Genomic DNA, 18,488 nt, shown 5'->3' with positions numbered 1-18,488 from the left:
AGAAGTTCACACCTTTGACATAGCGTAGAATTACCTGAAAGTGTGTCAGAAGTAGACTAGGGGTTTATACCATGACAGTAATAACTCTCTTTGGGGAGCTCACAGTGAATGCCTGTTCTGTTCTTAACTTCAGCCTTTTGGAGCCTTGTTATACATCCATTGGGATAAAGCTTGATGAATTCCTCCAACTACAAAGAGGAAAAATGAAGTTTGAAAGCAAAGTCTCTCGCAAGCATAACAATATAGAGTTTTTCTTGAAGTCAGACTGTTACCAATGCAAGAAAAATATTCTGTGTGGCATGAGTGACTAAGGAAAGGAGCACTTAAAAATCGGTTAAAACCGTCTCAGACCATTTTAAAATTAAATACTTCAGAAAAAAATATCCCATATCACTTGTTTTTCCATGTTTTAGCTTTCCCCTGTGTTTCTTAATCAAATCCATTGAAATATATGTGAAAAAAAATTGTTTTCCCAATGCAAATGTGCTTTTGACTTCTATAAAATTAGGTTTGGGGCTTTGATTACATGTAGGGACACAGAAAGCCACCAGAGGGCAAAAGAAAAGTACTGTTATCTCAAATTTTACACATGCAGGCATGCACATGTACAAACATATTTTTGCTGTTTTTGTTTCTGCAAACAAGATAGGTGCCACTGTCTAACAATTATGAAGATCCAATATAAATAGCTTTGTTTTATAGGTCCAGAACCTACACACATACAAACACAAAACTGCTGTTTAATTTTGATAAAAAAGAAAAATTGAATTTATATTTAAAATCTACCTATTTCAAACATTGAATCTGCATTCTGCATGAATCTGCATCAGTGTAATGCATTGCACTTTTCACACAGTGAACTTGTGTGTTAAACTTCCTGTAGATAAATTTTACTTGGTAAGGGTGTTGGAAATAACGCTGTTGGTGATGATCTCAGCTGCTTAGTACCGAGGACAGCAGGTGACATGGACTTCTTTGGGTTCATTGTTCTTTGCTCTGGTGAAAATGCTGTTTTGGGACATCTTTGGTATAGCCCCATGAACTAGAGTCTCTCCAACATGGAGGTGGACTGGGGGTTGGCAAGATTGAACATATCTCAAAATATTGCCCAGTGCTCCCCTCAGCACTACTGGAGGCCCAAATGGAAGAAATCCTGTTCTCATGGTTTGAGGGGAGAAATGAATCTGCTTGGTGTTCTTTGTTCTCGAAGTGTTCTTTGTAGATCATACCTGGTACTTTTCTAGGAATTCTTATGTCCAACTGGTGGTAGTGTTCCCATCTAAGTACCTTCCAATAAGGTTTTGAGTGAAATAGTTGGCTAACTGATTCACGTGTTGAAAAACCACTATGGAAATAGTTCCTCTTCTCAAGCTTATGGGCTTGCGAAGTTGTTTCATGTTAGTTGCTCTTCAAGTTGAAGGCTTCTGTGTGTAGATAAATGTTGAGCCCAGTCCAAAGGACAGGTAACAAAGCAGTGTCTCAGAGCAGATATGGAGGGAAAAGGGTAAGAACTGAGGAGCTTACGTAAAAAATAATTAGCTAGAAGCACAGATGCTTGTTATTCATTGATTTAGCATTTCATCTTTATTTGACAACTGTTATTGGGATAATTGTAACGTTTGTGCTATGAGGCAAAATAGAGCTAATGTCAGAAAGAAGAGGGAGGAGAGAAAATGACTGAAATTGATGTATTACAGGATGGTCATGATAGTGAAAAGAATGCTCTAAAATATCGAAAGATAAAATGCTGCTGAATTAGAACCCTCAGTGAGGGAGAATCCATTGAGTTATCAGGCTGCTCTGTCCTTCAGCATCAGAAGGTTTTATTCTATCCTTTCCCCTTTTTTGGAGAATAGAGAAAGAAAAACTGCTTTCCTTATCCGATCTGTAAGTAGTCTTGTTTGCCCATTGTTGAAATATTGAACTGATCCAGCATAGTAAACTGGAAAAAAAATGTTCTTTCTCTACCTCCAGCCAGCACATTGCAGCAGTAAGTAATGTTTGGTGGATACATATATTGTCTTGTAGTATGTCTAAGCATTCTTTGTCCAACTGGCTTGTCGATAAGTGAAATCTAGAAGCTTGTTCTTCTCTGGTGTGTATGGACTTCAGTTATTGCTGAAACATGTAAGTGAAACCAAGCATTCTATGCAAGATCCATCAGGTTTTTAAGAGGTTTTGGGACTTCACTTTTCTCACATTCCATTTTGTTACTCTATTTCTACCATGAAAAATGTAACCTGCTTTTACTACCTCATACTACATCATTATTAATAGGCTAGAGAGACTGAAGGAGGGTCACTTGCTTGATAGACTCTTAAGAGAACACTGAAGATCTATTTTTTCCCTCTTCATGCTGACCTAATCAAGATCACAATTCAACTCCTAATCATATCTTAACTATTTGGTCAGTAGGATTATATTTTTTATGTGTAATGATGTGTAATGTAGTCAATCTAGATTTGGATGTATCCACGTCATAACACTAACCATAGTTAACGCTCACCATGTTTTTTTTTTTTATGCATGTGATGGGTTCACCTCAAAGGTATGAGAAGCCAGGATCCTCAAAGGTAAAGAGAAGCCAACATTCGGTCCTTGGTGCTCCCTGGCTTCATCAGCAGTCTCCATCACACACGAGGTGCGATGAAGCTCATCATCCAGTTCCAACCAAGCTGTAGCAGAAGTTTCAACTGACTTCCCTAAAGCTTAATGTCAGATTAAGCAGCAGCGTTTCACTCCCGTGTGAGTGAATATAAATTGCTCATGCTCAACCTGTGAGCTGAACCTTTAGGAACTTGTCCGTTAGCAATGATCTGAAGCCAGCAATGAAGATACAGGGTCAAAGCTAAACTTGAAATTTGTTGTTTTAAACTAGATATCAGTGAACTATTTCACATAGATTCCACATTGTATTTTCTGAAATTAGTATGTGCGGCATAAAGGAAATGTGAGTGTGGGAGGTAATTTTGTTGAGTACTTCAGCTCAATCTGTTGATACCGTTTTGGCCTAGACATAAGAAGCCAACAAATGATGAGAGTCAGTAAACTTAAGACAGCAAATATGAAAGTTTTGGCACGTGCTTTTAAGGCAATAAGAAGGAAGAAAATGTAATAGCATATGTTATTAGCAAAAGGGGAAGTATATTTGGGGTATATCTATTCAGGGAATGGAAGTTATTGGAGATCAGTGTGTGAGCTGGAGGCTCTATAGGGACAGTATATGCCATGGTAGGGTTGATGGTGGAGGAAAAATAAGTCTGATTCTGAAGTTTGGGTTGATTTTTGAAGACATGTAGAAGTAAATATACATAGAATGGTACCTAGAACTGTTACAGATACCAGCTCAGACATCAGTGTATGGCAGATTTGTCTATAGAGACAATGACTCTAGGGCTGAAGATGCACCTTGCTTTTGTGCTTTTCTGTAAAAAATAGAATGAAATTACCTAAAAACCAGTGTTAAAAATAAACCCAGGGCACAGGATGGGAGGTGCAGTGCAGTCCCTGTGGCCAAATGGCTTGGGGGAGCCAGCCCCAGAAAGGGGGCCCTCAGCCCCCCCAACCCTTGTCCACATGAGGGCATCTTCCAGGCCGCTCCCAACACAGCTGCCTTTGGCCACACATGGGCTGCTCTATCACAGAGCCTTGCTCACAGTGGCCACCACTGCCCTGGGCCCTATAAAACAGGCCCCTTGCAGCCAGCCCACCATTTGCTGAGCATCTCTGCCCTCTGACTGCCACCTCGTGTGGCAGGAAGGACACTAGGAGAGCAAGGCGAGCGGCAGGCCTCTTGGTGTGTGAGGACAGCCATGCAGTAGATTTATACAAATCTATAATAGCCATCCTACAGTCAAACTTTTAGCTCAGAGACAGGACACTTTCTTTGTGATTACTGACCAAATACACCTTATGTTTATGGCAAATGTCATCTCAGTGGTATCACAGATACATGGAAGAACCCAAGCTCTTTAGGAAGGACAGATCAGGAAGGCTTAAAGGGAAAAGATTTCAGTCACAAGTCATTGCTGGGTGAAACTGTGTATTAATAGAATGGCTGCACTTCTTGGTCTCTGTTGAGGTAAAGAAAGAAGCGGAAATGGCAAAAATCTGCCATAAGGGGTGGTGAACGTATCTTTCCAAATTGAGATATTAGATGTTAGTCCTGCAAATTTGGACAGTCACACAAGCTGCTCACATTGCTTCAAACAGGACAAGTGGAATTACATCCAGATTTCCACGAAGTGTCAAGCAGTTATTATTTGTCTTTGGAACTCATATATGATGAAATAGAAATGCTAAAGCTTATTTAAATTGAACATTGAATGTGCAACTGTCTGGTGATGGCCTAATTCAATGAGGGGATAAGTGGTTCTCAGTTGTCATTAAATTGTTAAGGAGTATAGTGTTTTAATATCTCACGAAACATCAAGTGGGAGCGTTAATGCATTGCTATCATCTAGTCCCACTTAACTGACAGCTGCTGTGGTTTTCGTGGTGATGGAAGTGAATGCCTCCACGAGACTCCTGCTTTCTCTTTGGTAGTTTTGCACACAAAAAAAGGACAATGTTGATAATAGTGTTCAGCTTCGCTAGCCTTAGTGATGATGGAAGCCAACACGTATATAGGGTTCATTGGTTTTTATTGGTGTGTTGTGTAGCTCTCCTCAGCCCAGGGTTAAATCTCCCAAAGCTTTTTGTAAGCTTTTTGTATGGCTGGCTGATACCTTGCTTCAGGTACAGCTGCTGCAGTTCTGGTGGGCTGGTGGTAACAAGAGCGGGAAGGCTACCACCAACAAACAAAAGCAAGTAGTTAGTGCTAATTTCTCCATTCTTTTCTACAATGTTAAAATACCAAGAGAGGGATACCTGCTGTATCAAAAGTGCCATAAGTCACTGTTGTGTCTTAACAAAGATCTGTTCCTCTGAAGTGTTAGAAAGTAAGCATGTCTGTTTGTGCTGCTAAGCAGCTTTTACAGTGCTATAGCTAAATTTTAGCCTGAAGAACAGAGTTCAGCTCGTAAGTGTAGTGAGGGTTACAGTTCCTCACTCGGGCTGGCCTCCTATGGCAGAATTCCAGAAATGCAGTCAGTAAATGTTGAGATCCCTTAAATATCTATCTTTGGAGAGCACATCCCAAGCAAAAGATATGTGCTGAAACATCATCTCAAATCACGTCTGGATAGGGTAAGAAACCTCAGTATAAAAAAGTGCAATTTGTGCCTTCTCCAATTTTTCAGCCTGCTGACTGCCTGCTTTCTGCAGGTTCTGTCTCCTGCTTCCATATAACATGATTGGTTTACCTGTCTCTTTGTGTCATCCCTGCTCCTTTGCAGACTTTTAGATCATTATCTCTGTGTTGCCATCCAGCCTGTGAGAGTTTCAAAACGTCGTCATATATCTGTTAGCACAATGCAGAATGGGAGCCTGCTATCTAGCACCCAAGTCTCACCTATGTTGTATTTGTGTGCCATAAATGTGAATTTAGGATTATCTGTGGTCTGCATGCTAGCAGTAAGGCTGCTGTTTGTGCAGTGCTTTTCACACGTTGGAGTCTTGAGACAACAAGTAGGCATGAAAGATGTCTTCTGTATGAGTATGTCTTGGGCTGGACTTGATTGGAGGATGTTACTGTGTTTGTACTAATTATTTCTGCTTCCATCTTGACTTGGAAACATACTTCTATTAGGATACAGAGTGAGCTGGTATATCATGTTTTTGCTGTGTTTCTATGTCTATGTTTTTCAAAATCAAAAGCAGTTTTTTGGTACCTAAAAAATAAATGGAAAGAAAAATCAGGCTGCCTATAATTTATTATTCTTACATATACCTCACCCCATGCATTTTTGGAAAAACAAAAAAAAAGGTACTATAAAGGTACTATGCAGGCCTGTAGCACTAAAGAAATTCTGAACCCAGAAAAAGAATGGTGGTGTTTTTTCCCCCACCATATTCTTTTACCTGTAAAAGATGTGTTCTGGAATAAATGGAATGTGGTTTATTTTTTTTACAAGCTGATTAAAAAAACTACAAAGTTTTTCTTCAAAAGATGCGTACTTAAATAATTTTGGTTTTGATTTTCTCATTTTATTAAAACAGGAGAAGGATGTTTACCTTCATTAATAAGGAAAAGCGATAACTCTGTCAATAGTAAGAAGGAGGCTTCTGAATACTTGCTGCTTGTTCCTGTCCTACTGAGAGCATTAATGGGCACCAGCTGGGCTGTAGCTATAGCGGCTTCGCCACTTCAGCCTCGCACAGCAAGAGCTGCTGTGGCAGTGCTGCAGAAGGGCCTCCTGTGCAGATTTAGGAAGCATACACTTCAGTTGTTGTTCCCTGGGCAACAGAGTAACTGCAGCCAGCTGGCTTTGCACCACCTGAGCTGATCAAAGAGCAAACCCTGTCAGGCGCTGATACTTCGGCTCCTCCAGCTTCAGTGTGAATGTCTGCAGGCAGTGATGTAGGAAGCATTGTCATTTGGGTTTCAAGGTTAAACACAGGGGAATGAGGCAGAATGACAGCAGAAAGTAAAATGTAAACATTGTTCCTGTACTTGCTACTGTCTGTGTTTCGTTATTGATTCTAAGAAATCAATTAAAAAATACTTAATTACTAATGTACATATAAAATGTGCTTCGGAATGATTTAAAAAGAGAGCAGGAGACTAGCAATAACTGTCTTTGTTTTCTTTCTTCCAAAAGAATACATTAATCAAGGGTGATTTATCACATATTTAGGTAAGAAAAGAAAGATGGTAAAGAATAATTGAACAGAAAGACTCAAGTGCTTTGTACAATGACATAATTGGGAAGGGCAGAGCAGAGCTGGACCTGGTCTGCTTTGGGTGACTGCTGTAAGCCTCTGAAAAGCCAGGACTGCAGTTCTGTATGTCAGAGCGTGCTTCAGTGGCATGGTAGGTTTTATTCAGCAAGTGGCGCCAGAAGAATTAAAGGTAGATGATTGAACAGCTGTGAGCTGCAGGGCTGACTGATGTGTTCCTGTATAATTGGGATCAAAATCCACTTGTGTGGGATTGGGGGGTGGTGTGGTGGTGGTAATACTTGTATGTTCGTTTATCTGTATTCTTACACTTTACCATTTATATTACAGCAATGCCTAAAGGCATCACTTTGCTTACAAGTTGTAGTGGGGTTTAACTTCTTAAAATCACATTTTAAACTTTGTTATCAAATGGTAAACATCACAAACAAAGGGTATCAATGGTAAACTCTTGAAATACATTTCTTTATCTTTTTTAATGCCTCTATTGCCTGTGAAAGATACTAGCTTCAGTTCTGGAAGAGTAACTGCAGTGGGTAAACTGGAGGCAAGCAGAACGTGGATAAGTGATGGTACGTATCGATGTTTATCAAGTTCTCGATACACACCTGAACGAGTAAGGGAAACAGTTGGTGGTTTTCTGCATGTACTCAAACCTCTTATCTGCTGAAACTGCAGAGTATTGATCACCATCTATACTTCTGATGATGATTTATTTTATTCATATTCCATGTGTTCTTTTTGTTCTTCAGTTTCATCTTTGGTTTAGTAATATTTGACTGTCTCCAAAATAGTTTCAGATGTTTTTTCTTTTTTTCCTTTTTTTTTTTTTTTTTTCTTTTAAACCCAGACCATCAAGCAAAACTCTGAGTAGTTTTTCTGTAGCTTCCTTCCAGAAAATCTATTTGTGGAAGGAGAGTTTCAATAAAGGAATTATGTTTGGAAAAACAATGAAATTACTGGGTTGCTTTCAGTTGCAAAATCCTAGAGCTCCAACATAACAAGTATGGCTTTTTGTTCTCACTAATACAAAAACAAAGGTCTATTTCAGACCACTTACTGTCTTCAGTGGCTATAGACCACATCTCTTCCTTCTGCATCTATTCTGAGTTACTGTGTCAGTTATCCAGCTATCAGTTGGTTTCTTAGTATATTTACTGGGATTACAAGTCATGTCCTTGATAAACTTGCAATTTATTAAAGGGAATAAACTGTACTAAAGGGAATAAACTACTTTTCAAGATGTCTCTGTAAACAAATTTTTATAATGGCACCAATCTGAAAATTTGCTAAAGTCCAGCATGTGTTACACTCGGCCTCATTTCTGAACTAATTTAGACCCAAACTGCAATCACTGTGTAATCATCTTACATCTTCCCACACTGTTGATTCAGCACTAGTCTGGACTATGTTTGTTGCTTTCCATGCAAAGAATTCTTTGTAGTTTTCCAGGCTATAGAATTTTCTAAATAAATCTTTAAAAGTCAATCAGAATTTTTATAAACTTTTAGGTTATTCACTCTAAATCTGGAGACCTGACAGAGCTCACTTCTTTTACTATGTGAGTCTGTAGGAATTCATGAATCGAAATCAAAGGTTGTTTGAAGTGCTTAGACAATTCCTTCTTGCTTAAAAATCTGTAAACTTATAGCAAGATGTAATTTTTCATAAGAACAGGAACGACTTCTAGTATAACGAGCAAAAGTATTGCATCTGGAATCAGCAGTCTGTGTACTTATATTCACACTTTTCTTTTTGCTTCGAGTCCTGAAATGACTGTGTAGATGTTGAGGAATGTCTGCTTGCTACAGCATTCCAGCCAGCAGTGCTTCAGTGAATTCATCTGTTTATGTATTATAATTCTCTAAAGGAGTAACAAGTGCTTATATTTAAGGTTACCTATATTTTTATTATTTTTGGTGGGAGGCTTATTTCTTTCTCAGAGCTGATGAAGTTGGATCAGCTCTCCCAGGGGAGCATTTCTTTTGGTGGTTGATAAACAGGATGCTTCACCTGTGTATAACTTCTACCATTTTTCTGTGTTGAAAAAGCTGGTCGTGGGAAGCTGAAAATTGTTATGAAAATAGTCTTCATTGGGAAGTCCTTTGGAGTGCTGTAGTGAAAATTGGTATTGATTTGACCAAGTTGTGACCCTTTGCAAATTGCACACTCTGCATGCAGAGAGTTTTCTCACTTGCTTGACTTGTAAAGTAGGCATCTGAAGAAGGCCTTGTGCTCTGTAGCTCTCTTAGGCTTTGGATGAACTCACCAAAGTTTGTCTCCTGCAGTTACTGCACCCTCAGAGCTGCCAGCATAACTGCGTGTGTAGATGCTTTCCAACTGAGTGTTGTCAAAATGTGGGATATTTGCTTATTCCTCGACTTCTTGTTTGCTTGTTCTTGAGCTTGGATCATTTCAACAGAACCAGGTAGAACAAACTGTGTACAGTCACTCTGGCAGATATGTCAGTGTGATGTCCTCTGCCCAGGAGATCGTGTTAATGAAGCTGGGGAGGAGTTGTTGCAATCATTAAAGCATGTCTAACTCTGGCCTTAACTGTACCTAGTGAAAGGTGTGCTGAAGGTGCACGATGGATTTTTTTTTTTTTTTTTTGAGTAATGAGGAACAAAAGTGACAAAGATACAACAGTTCATTGTCTTAGTCCTGGGTCATTTCTTGTGAACAATGCTTTAGGAATACAGCAGGACTCCCTTCTGCGAACCTTTTACTTATATTTTATGAAAGCGTAACTTAACAGTTATTTAGTACTTAGTTAAACCTACAAATATATTTCTTCATACACTCAGTGATAAGACTGCAACAGTAGCTAGCTTAACCTTATCTATTTTTTTCTGCATTGGTGCTGTGCCATAAAGAAATAAAAATTCTGGTTTAAATATGAGGTAAGGAAAAGTGGTCTCCAGCAATGTGAATAGCTTTAAGGAAGGCATAGAGATATGACCTAGTTATTATGTGTTTTGCTTGCTGCTCTTTCTTTGATAGAGTAACTGGTATTGTCATTTCAATATTACATTCATTCATATTGGTCTCTTAACATTTTTAGAGAAATAATGCAAGAGGTTATAGATAACAACCTTGTCATTATCAATGTGTGTATGCAGTGGGATGAAGTGAAGATAGTAAAATAAGGGAAAATCTGGGGTTTCTGCTTGCCCTTAGGTATTCAGTGTAAGCAGTGGAACTATAGAAGCAGTAGTGAAATTACTTAGTAATATTGTTTGCAAATTTTAATATGAGAGCTTGGGAAGTTACAACTAGGTGAGTAATTCCAGAAACACTGTGTGCTACTAGAGAACTTCTCGTACAGCCACAGGAACCTTATTGTGGGACTTGGATTTCTATGCAGTGAGAGTTATATTCTGTCTATGGGTTTATAAAGGTTTGTCGCCAGTGCATTTTTGATTAAAATGAATCATGACCCACAAAAATAAGTCCATGTCATAGTGGAATGTCATAATGGAGTGATACTTTAACTCAGACATAGTTTGCCTGCTTACCAGGAGAAAAGTGGTGTATACTTTTAAAAAGTTCCTTATATAAAGGAAAACTAAGCCTTGGATAAGACCAGGTGTATCTAAAGTTACTTCTGTGAGAGGCAGTGGTGATTCCATATTGGTTTCACACATCTGGGAATTAATAGTGTCAGAACTGTAGATGAGTACATAAGAAGTGCAAAGAGAAACTAAAAGTACTCTCAATTAAGTCTTTTCAGTCTACAGGTTTTAGCTATGTATGTTTCCAGAATTTGTCCAAACTGTAAAAATGAAAGCTGAAGATCTGTGATGCACATGCTGTTGTTTATAATAGTTGATCATTCAATAGCTGGAAAGCAGCCTGTTTTTTTTCCATGCTCATCTCCAAACCCAGCTGCAAGCAGAGTACTACACTGAGTGTGCTGCATCTTGAGGAGTTGTGTGTTGTGTGCAAGCTGGTTTTTAGTGTTGTTCCTTTCTGACACACACAGAATTGTTGTCCCATACCACCAGCCCCATGGAAGTGAAACACACATAGGATGGCACAGAGTTTTGCATGTGAAATTCTGAGCCAACCTAATAAAAAGAAAAAAGATTGCCTAAAGTCCTACAAAATCACAGTCATTAATACAGAAATCTAGCTTGCTCAAATTACTTTCCAGAAAGAGAAGCTTCTCGTGCATTTTGGAAGAGCAAATGGCATCTGATACACATCATATAGTAGGAGCAGCTTTCCATAGAGAATATATGCTGGGCTCCAAGAAATGGCTTACATAGGTTTGTAAGATATGGAAATCTGATGCATTTGTTTTTATTACCAAAGTAAATCTCTTCTGCCAGGAATATCAACGTGTACTTCCATCTTCTTCCTTAGAAGCATCCATAGTTATAATCTGTAAAGAAATCTGACATCTTCATAGAATTGTTGTACGCATTCACAATTGGTGGCCTTTGACAAATTTTCAAAGCATGAAAGTGTTATAGGAGCCTGGGTTACATCAAGTTTCAGAAAGATTTCAATATTTTTTTCTTCAGGTTCAACCAATTTTCAAATCACTGCTCATTTAGTTGTTTTAGAATTCTTATTTTTTTCTATTCTTTTCATTTTTGAGAAGTTAAAATGACCTTGTAAGGCTGTCTTGAGACTCGTGGTGCTGTTCTGTCAGCAAAGATAGCTTGAGAAATGTGTAGTTCATTTTCCATGATGGCTTTTGTGGTTCTCTGAATAGACTTTGGTGATAGTGGAAAAGCTAAAGCTTTATATGCATGGTACAGACCTTTCACTAATTCCAATACACTGTAAATTTCTTTTCAGTGTTTCTTAACATTTTAACGTTCTGCCACATATTTGGGTATCTAGCCAAAACATGGAGTAAATCTTAGTTTCTCAAACTACATTGCACATTCAGTTTAGGTTATCTTTATTTGTGTTGTGTAGAATGCATACTGTGCATTGACTTGCCCTTTGTTAAAGAAAGGTAGCCATGTGCTATCTCTTCCTATTCTTTATTCAGTGGCTGTACTGGGTCATTGATTTAAAGGGAAGGATTTGCCTCAAATGGTTTGGAAATGGCTATTTAGTTAGCATGCATTAGAATTATTAAAAGCTCAATTACATGCTAATAAATAAGGGATTATCCATCATCTTTCAATATATAGTCTCTTGATATTGTGTTCAACTTGTATAGAAATTGTAATTTGCTGTTTAAGTTACCAAAATCGTACATATATTTCATACTTAGTGCGCTCTATCAAATATGTAGTGCTCGTATATTCTGAATTCCATACCTTAAATTCCTTCTCTTACCCCGTTTACTTTTTTCAGAAATGGATGTTGCTTTTTGTCCTATTGTGTGTTGCTTGAATGCCTGTTTTGTGTGTATAATATTCAAATTGGTTACCTCTGTAGTGGAGACATTTCTGTTAAATGTCACTGAGCCTGAGAAGGCCTTTTTCGGATTTACCATCCACCCTTTTAAAAACAAACGCTCTCATTACTACAGTCGTTCCTGTTTTCCTCTCTGCTGATTCGAGCTGGTCATGTCTGCTCATGGGTCTTTAATTAGGCACTTGACTAAGATCAGCCAGATGTACCTGAAGACAGAACAGTGAGAGACACACGTGAAAAGGCTTTGCAACACAAAACATTTCACCCGTTGCTTATGCTCTGTACTTTGCACTTAGCATCCTCCAGCAGGTAGTGACACCCTCCATTCACCTAACATCCCTGTAGCTGGTTTCTTTGTTCCTGCTGCAGTAGAGAATTGACCTGTCCTTGTTCTGGGAAGCCTGGACCACAGCCTGTAATGATATGAACATTGGTGGTGCTGCTCTCATCTCTTCCCATTCTGTGCTGCTAGAAATTCCTTTTTTTGGGGGGGTGATGGGCGTTACCTTATGGTATTCTATAAACCATATGGTATTTTTTCCCTTCAATCTATAGTCAGCTTGTTCCTTGTATGTTGTAATACTTTGCTATATGCATATAAGTTCTGTTTTCTTTTGGAAGCTTTTTTTTTCACTGGGGATACAGGAATGTATTTGGGTGGAAACCTGAAGTATTGTGGTTAAATGGTTATTGGTAGCAAAGAATACAACATAATGCTGTAGGTTTAACTGAAGGTAGCCCCTGAAAGGAAAATATTAAGTGTCTTAATTACTATTGTTAAGGGCTCAAGTAATGCAAGTTGTGCATTATTCTCATTGACGTCAACAGAAGGAATGAAGCTTCGAAAACTTGCCTTAAACATTGTTGTTTTCATGGACACTGACTTTTGCCTTTAAAACAGGGAGAACTGGGTTGAATGAATGCTAATTATGAGTTTGCAGCAACTTGACTGCGAACTTGGGGTCTGTCGGTATCCGTGTTCTGTGTTCTTTGATTTAGCTTACTCTAATACTTTAAAATTTTTTAAACAGCAGATGTGCATTGCTTATAGATTTGTGTAAATGTTGATGCACTGTATCCAAAATATGTCTCCCATACAATGATCTGTTGACATTATTCTCTGTTGCTTAGCTTCAGACAGTAAAGTCATGACATGTGCTGCTGTTTGGAGGATGCCGAAGGAATTGGAATCAGGCAGTCATGAATCCCCTGATGATTCATCAAGCAACACTCAAACCCTGGAGCTACTCTGTCACCTTGACAACACAGCCCATGGCAATATGGCCTGGTAGGATTCTGCATATTTTATACTCCTAGAAAAAAACTAAAGGAGAGACCTGTGCTGTTAGTCTTGTGCAGATTTATATTGTAGAGGCTATACTACACACTTTAAAACTACACATTTTAAAAAGAGAAGTACAAATTGGATTTTTGTCCCAGATGTTTCATAGATTAAAAACATTTATTATAGTCCTACAAACACATATGGAGTAACAGCCTGTGTACTGTTTTAATGTGCTTCTCCCCACCTGCCCCCATCTAAAGCCTTTGTTGCGCAAAGGTATTATACTTAGCGCTTCAGTCTTTTCATGGAATATAAATTTGATGTTGCTTTTCGGTCTTTACTCACCTGATTTGGCATGAGTGCAAGTCATTTATTGTTTATTAAGGATAAGAATTCATTATTCGGTGCCTGTTTAACTACTCTTTTCTGTTATCCAAGAAAAGACAAAAAGAGCTGTAATACTGCAGAGAGAATTATAGAGGTTTGTTTCCCTTTCTTTTCTGTTCTTTGAAAGAAAGTTAAATGTGTCTGTTGGGTATTCACAAGTACTTTGCTTCTGGGAAATGCATATGACATGTTTCCCCTGCTTCCTGAACAGATGTGGGGCAAAGAACTGCTAACACGTGCGGTTCCTACTTCACCAACTGAAATGTTGTTTGTGTTTGTGGGACCACCTGGCCACCTTCCACTGGCAGGAAAAGTTGAAATTATAAGAACATGGTCTGCAGCAGTCTTGGAAATGTCTGCTTGTCAGAATACAGCAGAAGATGATCACGCAGGTCCATTTCGCAATCATCAGAGAATTTTAAGAAAAACGGAATAACAGAGCAGATTTTTTTTTAAATGAAATGTGACATCTCTGAACTTGAAATTGAACAGGGATAATGCAATGTCAATGTCGGTATTACTATTAGTGTCTTAAATGAGAGTAGAAAGGGCCTCTGGTTTCTGAATTCAGATACCTGCTGTGTGAGGTATCCAGCATGATCTCGTTATCCTTAAATATATTCTAGTAGCAGTAACTTTAAATTGTATCAAAAAGGAAAGATGCTTAAAATCAATCTCAGTTCCTTTTCAAAATCTAGTTATATAAAGTTTTTTTTTTTTCTTACTAGCTAGTTAATGAATAATTCAGAGGTGGTAGCTAATTCAGTTGATTTTTCATTGTGGCATGCATTGTACCATAAGTTTTAAGCCTCTATTTCTGGTTTGGGGCTTGTATTTGAAATTTCAAGGTGTGGTTTGGTGGTTTTGTTTTTTTTTTTTTTTTTTTAGGTTCTTCTTAGAAAAGAATGGACATGACAATGAATTAAAAAGTGTGTTGTCTAGGCTACTTTTAAAAAAAATATAGCATTAGCTAAGCTGAGATATTAGAATAATGTTAGTAACTTTTAAAGCTTTGCTACTCATTTTCATATGAATACTTCTGTTTATAACTCTTTGATCACATTAAGCAATGTGATTTTTACTATTGAAAACCTCAGATAATTACTTTCCAGTATGTTTGGGAATATTATGAGGACTTTTTTTATCTTCACCTTTTGCCCCTTAAATTAATGTGCTTTGTCTTTTTATTTCCCTTAATCTGTTTCTATGTCTCTGATACTGAGATACCTGGGTTTCATCAGAGGAAAAACAGGGGGCACATTGCTGCTTTATATCAGGATGTGAATTTATGTGCAAGCCCGAAATCAGTTTTTTTTTTTTTTCCTCTGCTATAGTTGGTATTAAGTTCATATTCAATTTTGTCTCCTGTCATGTGATCGTTTTTGTTCAGTGCTAGTGTTTACAAATATCTGCTACTATTTTAATACCTGTTATCTGTGTGTTTTCTCCATGATTTCTTGCCATTACATTTCTTTGGTGTCCTCTATTTTTGATTCTCATTTTATGTTCAAACTTTATTGTAATCCCTGTAGATGTCTTATTTCTGTCACTTTACTATTACAAAATTTCTGTGTTTATAATTGGTTAAAATTCAATTTACGGTATGTGTTTCTGCTCTTTCAAGTATCATAAATATGACATTGATGCCATTCTCATTAGGTTATATGCCTAAGTATGTTATATGCCTGAGTATGTTTTACTCACAAAACACAATTTTGACACTGAACCTGGGGTTCAGGGTGGCCACGTACACTCTAAGGAGGAGTTTCCATCCCCAGGGCACACTATATCAATAAGCCTCAAGTTCTACACCGGCTGATAGTTGAACAGTTTTTAAGTCATGATGGCTTTTGAAATTAAGTATTTTACATTTGATAGATTTTGTTTGTTGAAGTTAACTTTGAAAATAATCAGTCAGAGTGCATGTTTTGAACGAGTATAAAATAAATTGAGCTTTCATCATGTATATGTGCTGGGCAGGCATCCACTGCCTGTCTCTGCTTTACTTGCTCATATTTTCTTTGTTTTCCCTTTTAGTTTTTAATAAGGTTTATCTTCTTGTATTGCTTTCCTGTTGACCTAAGGAAAAATTTCCTCACAGGTTTTCTTGTTTCTGGTGTTATGTATTAGGAATGTATTGGGGGGAGATTTTCTTACCACATCTGGTGCGTTAGGTGTTGGTTTTGCTTATTTGTTTACTGGCAATAAAAACAACTAATCCTGTATTTCCTTATCTTTATCCCATTTCATTTATGGAATGCTGTTCTCAAATATCTATGAAATTTCTTAGTAAAAACTGCCATGGAGGTATTAATATTGATTTGATCTCTGTGAACCAAAACCACTATTTCCAATTGCTTGTGACTTCCACTGGCAGTCTAAACTTCCATTTCTTGGGCACTGCATTCAGGCACTTCCTGCTCAAGATCTTTGAAATACTTTTCTCGTCTTGACAAAAATTGACAATTTTTTACAGCATGTTAAATGCAGGTGAGAAAGAAATGTGCTTTTGTAGGGTTCTAGTGTATCTGCAGTGTAAGAGTTGTGTTACAAATTAACTGTAACTATTCACTTTGAGTTATTAAGATTTTTTTTCTTAATTTGTAACTAAGTTTTTGGATCTGGGAACAGTCTTTACTCAGTTTTTACTGTTCTACTCAGCTTTTGAATGGCACAGGCTTCAGAAAACTCAACAGGTGTCTGAACTAGGCAAACAAATAGCCTAAGGGGGTGGGGGAGCAGGTAAGAGATCTTGAAATTCCATAGAAAAGTGAAAATGTTCTTTTAGCAGCTCTAACACTTTTCTGTTGCATTCAGGTAACATTTGTTTGCTGTCGTGTTGTAACATTAATTCTTCTATACTACCACCTTGTTAGGATTAGGATCTATACAGGAAAATTCTACCTTTTATATTTTTAAAAAAAAAGAAAGTCCAAAACAATTCAATGGTTTTTATCCAATCAATTAAAACTTGAAAGTAACAGTTCTTTTAGGAGGATCACGCAGTCTTTAAATTACATCAACTTTTATATTTGCTTGACAGCAAAGGCGTATAATAAATGCAGTCATGATTTCTTTTGAAATGAAAACCTTATTTTATTTTAATACTTCATATGTCGTGGTACCAGAAAAGTAATTGTGAGGAATGAGATCCCTTTGATATTTGTGTAGAGGTTTAATGAGTGTGTTAGGAGTGCCCACTGCATGGGCTAGCGTATAAACTACTATGTTTTTTTCTTTCTGCAATAGTTGCCTAACTGATGCTAATTGTTTGTGACGTAGGCCTTTCAATTTCTTCAAATAATGCAGAAAATTCGAAGCTATCAGGAGATGGATATCAGTGAAGCTGATTAATTACAGACAGAATCAAAGAATTATCAGCTTTTAACAACAGTTTGCCACCTGTTTCATTCCATACATTCTCCATCACCCACTTCTGGTGTTACAAAGATGGAGTATATAGATTTTTTTTTTTTTTTGGAAAAAGTTGCTATACGACAAGTGTTCAGTAAGAGCGTCCTACTAGGCAATTGTCCTTTTTCTTCTTAGCCATATTTGTTGTATCATTTGAAAAATGTACTTGGATGTGTATTCCTTTTTTCCTCCTTTCCAACCATGCAGATGGCCTGTTTGTTGCAAACAGATGTAAAATAGTAAGAATGTGTTATATCCATGTTGCCATTTTGAAAAATCCCATATGACACTGTGCAAATTCTGCTGTTACCCCACCCCACCTGATGTTTCTTCTAAAATGACTCTGCAGAAATTGCTCTTTGCCCCTCCAGCTGTTTCAAAAATGAGCTTGTTTCATCCCTTCATTTCTACATTAGGACATGGAAAATTCTATAAGCATCACGTGGCCCCAGAAGCTGGACAAGACTTCTATCTGACAGCTCCCTGTGTGCTTTCCTGCCAGACATTCCTACCGCTAAAACATTTTTCCTAGGTTGGCCACCTCACTGATCTTTGACGGACACGTCAGTTAGATGTTTCTTTCATGGCATGTCATATATCCTTAATATTCTTTTTTTAAGCCTTCTTCAAGCTATAGAATGGAAAAGGTGTCTAACTTCTGTCCATCTGCTTTGGAAGTGAATCCTGGCTTTACACCCATCTTTATTTTTTATCAGCTTTCATTGAAGAAACTCATTCTTTTCTTCTGTATGTGCTGTTCATTCTGTGTAGCCATTAATAATGGTAACAATAATGCAGCATCAGTGTCTGTATATGTGAGATGTGTTACTCCTTACTTTGAAGCTTTCTTCCTGTTAGTATTAAAGATGAGTAAAGTTATAAACTTGTAATCCTCATGTAGACTTTTTAACTGTACTTCTTCTAACAGTTTATTTTTTTTCTTAACTCCTTGATCCCGCTTTTTGTTTGAAGTATGTTGCCAATTGATTCTTTTTCTTTATTAGTGAGTAGGTTCTAGCTCCTTGGTGTGTTGTTCATAAAGCTGTAAAAGGTTTGTCTTTGTAATAGTATCTGCAAATCCTCCAAGCAGATACACAGCTTTAGTCTTAAAGCGCTTTTTCTGGCGTGGGAAATAGAGTTCAACAGGAACAATAAACTATGCTGCCCAAAACACCTCACTCCTACAGTAATTTAGCTGCATGTACTCTAGATCTTCTGTTACTGTAGATATGTCATGGAA

General features: G+C 37.6%; 1 protein-coding gene across 2 annotated transcripts in view; it reads left to right on the top strand.

Moving 5' to 3' along the window:
- Nucleotides 1–18,488, top strand: part of EIPR1 (EARP complex and GARP complex interacting protein 1) — a 100,377-nt gene that overhangs the window by 26,888 nt on the left and 55,001 nt on the right. For both annotated transcript variants that reach the window (XM_084284330.1, XM_084284329.1), the window contains exon 4: nucleotides 13,294–13,450. In XM_084284330.1, coding sequence (XP_084140456.1) covers nucleotides 13,294–13,450 — 157 coding nt within the window. The remainder of the gene's footprint in view (nucleotides 1–13,293; nucleotides 13,451–18,488) is intronic.

This window comes from Netta rufina (assembly GCF_964035555.1).
Source record: "Netta rufina genome assembly, chromosome: 3".
NCBI classification, from domain to species: Eukaryota; Metazoa; Chordata; class Aves; order Anseriformes; family Anatidae; genus Netta; species Netta rufina.
The sequence above is the reverse complement of the archived record's forward strand: the minus strand, read 5'-3'. Positions and strand labels throughout refer to the sequence as shown.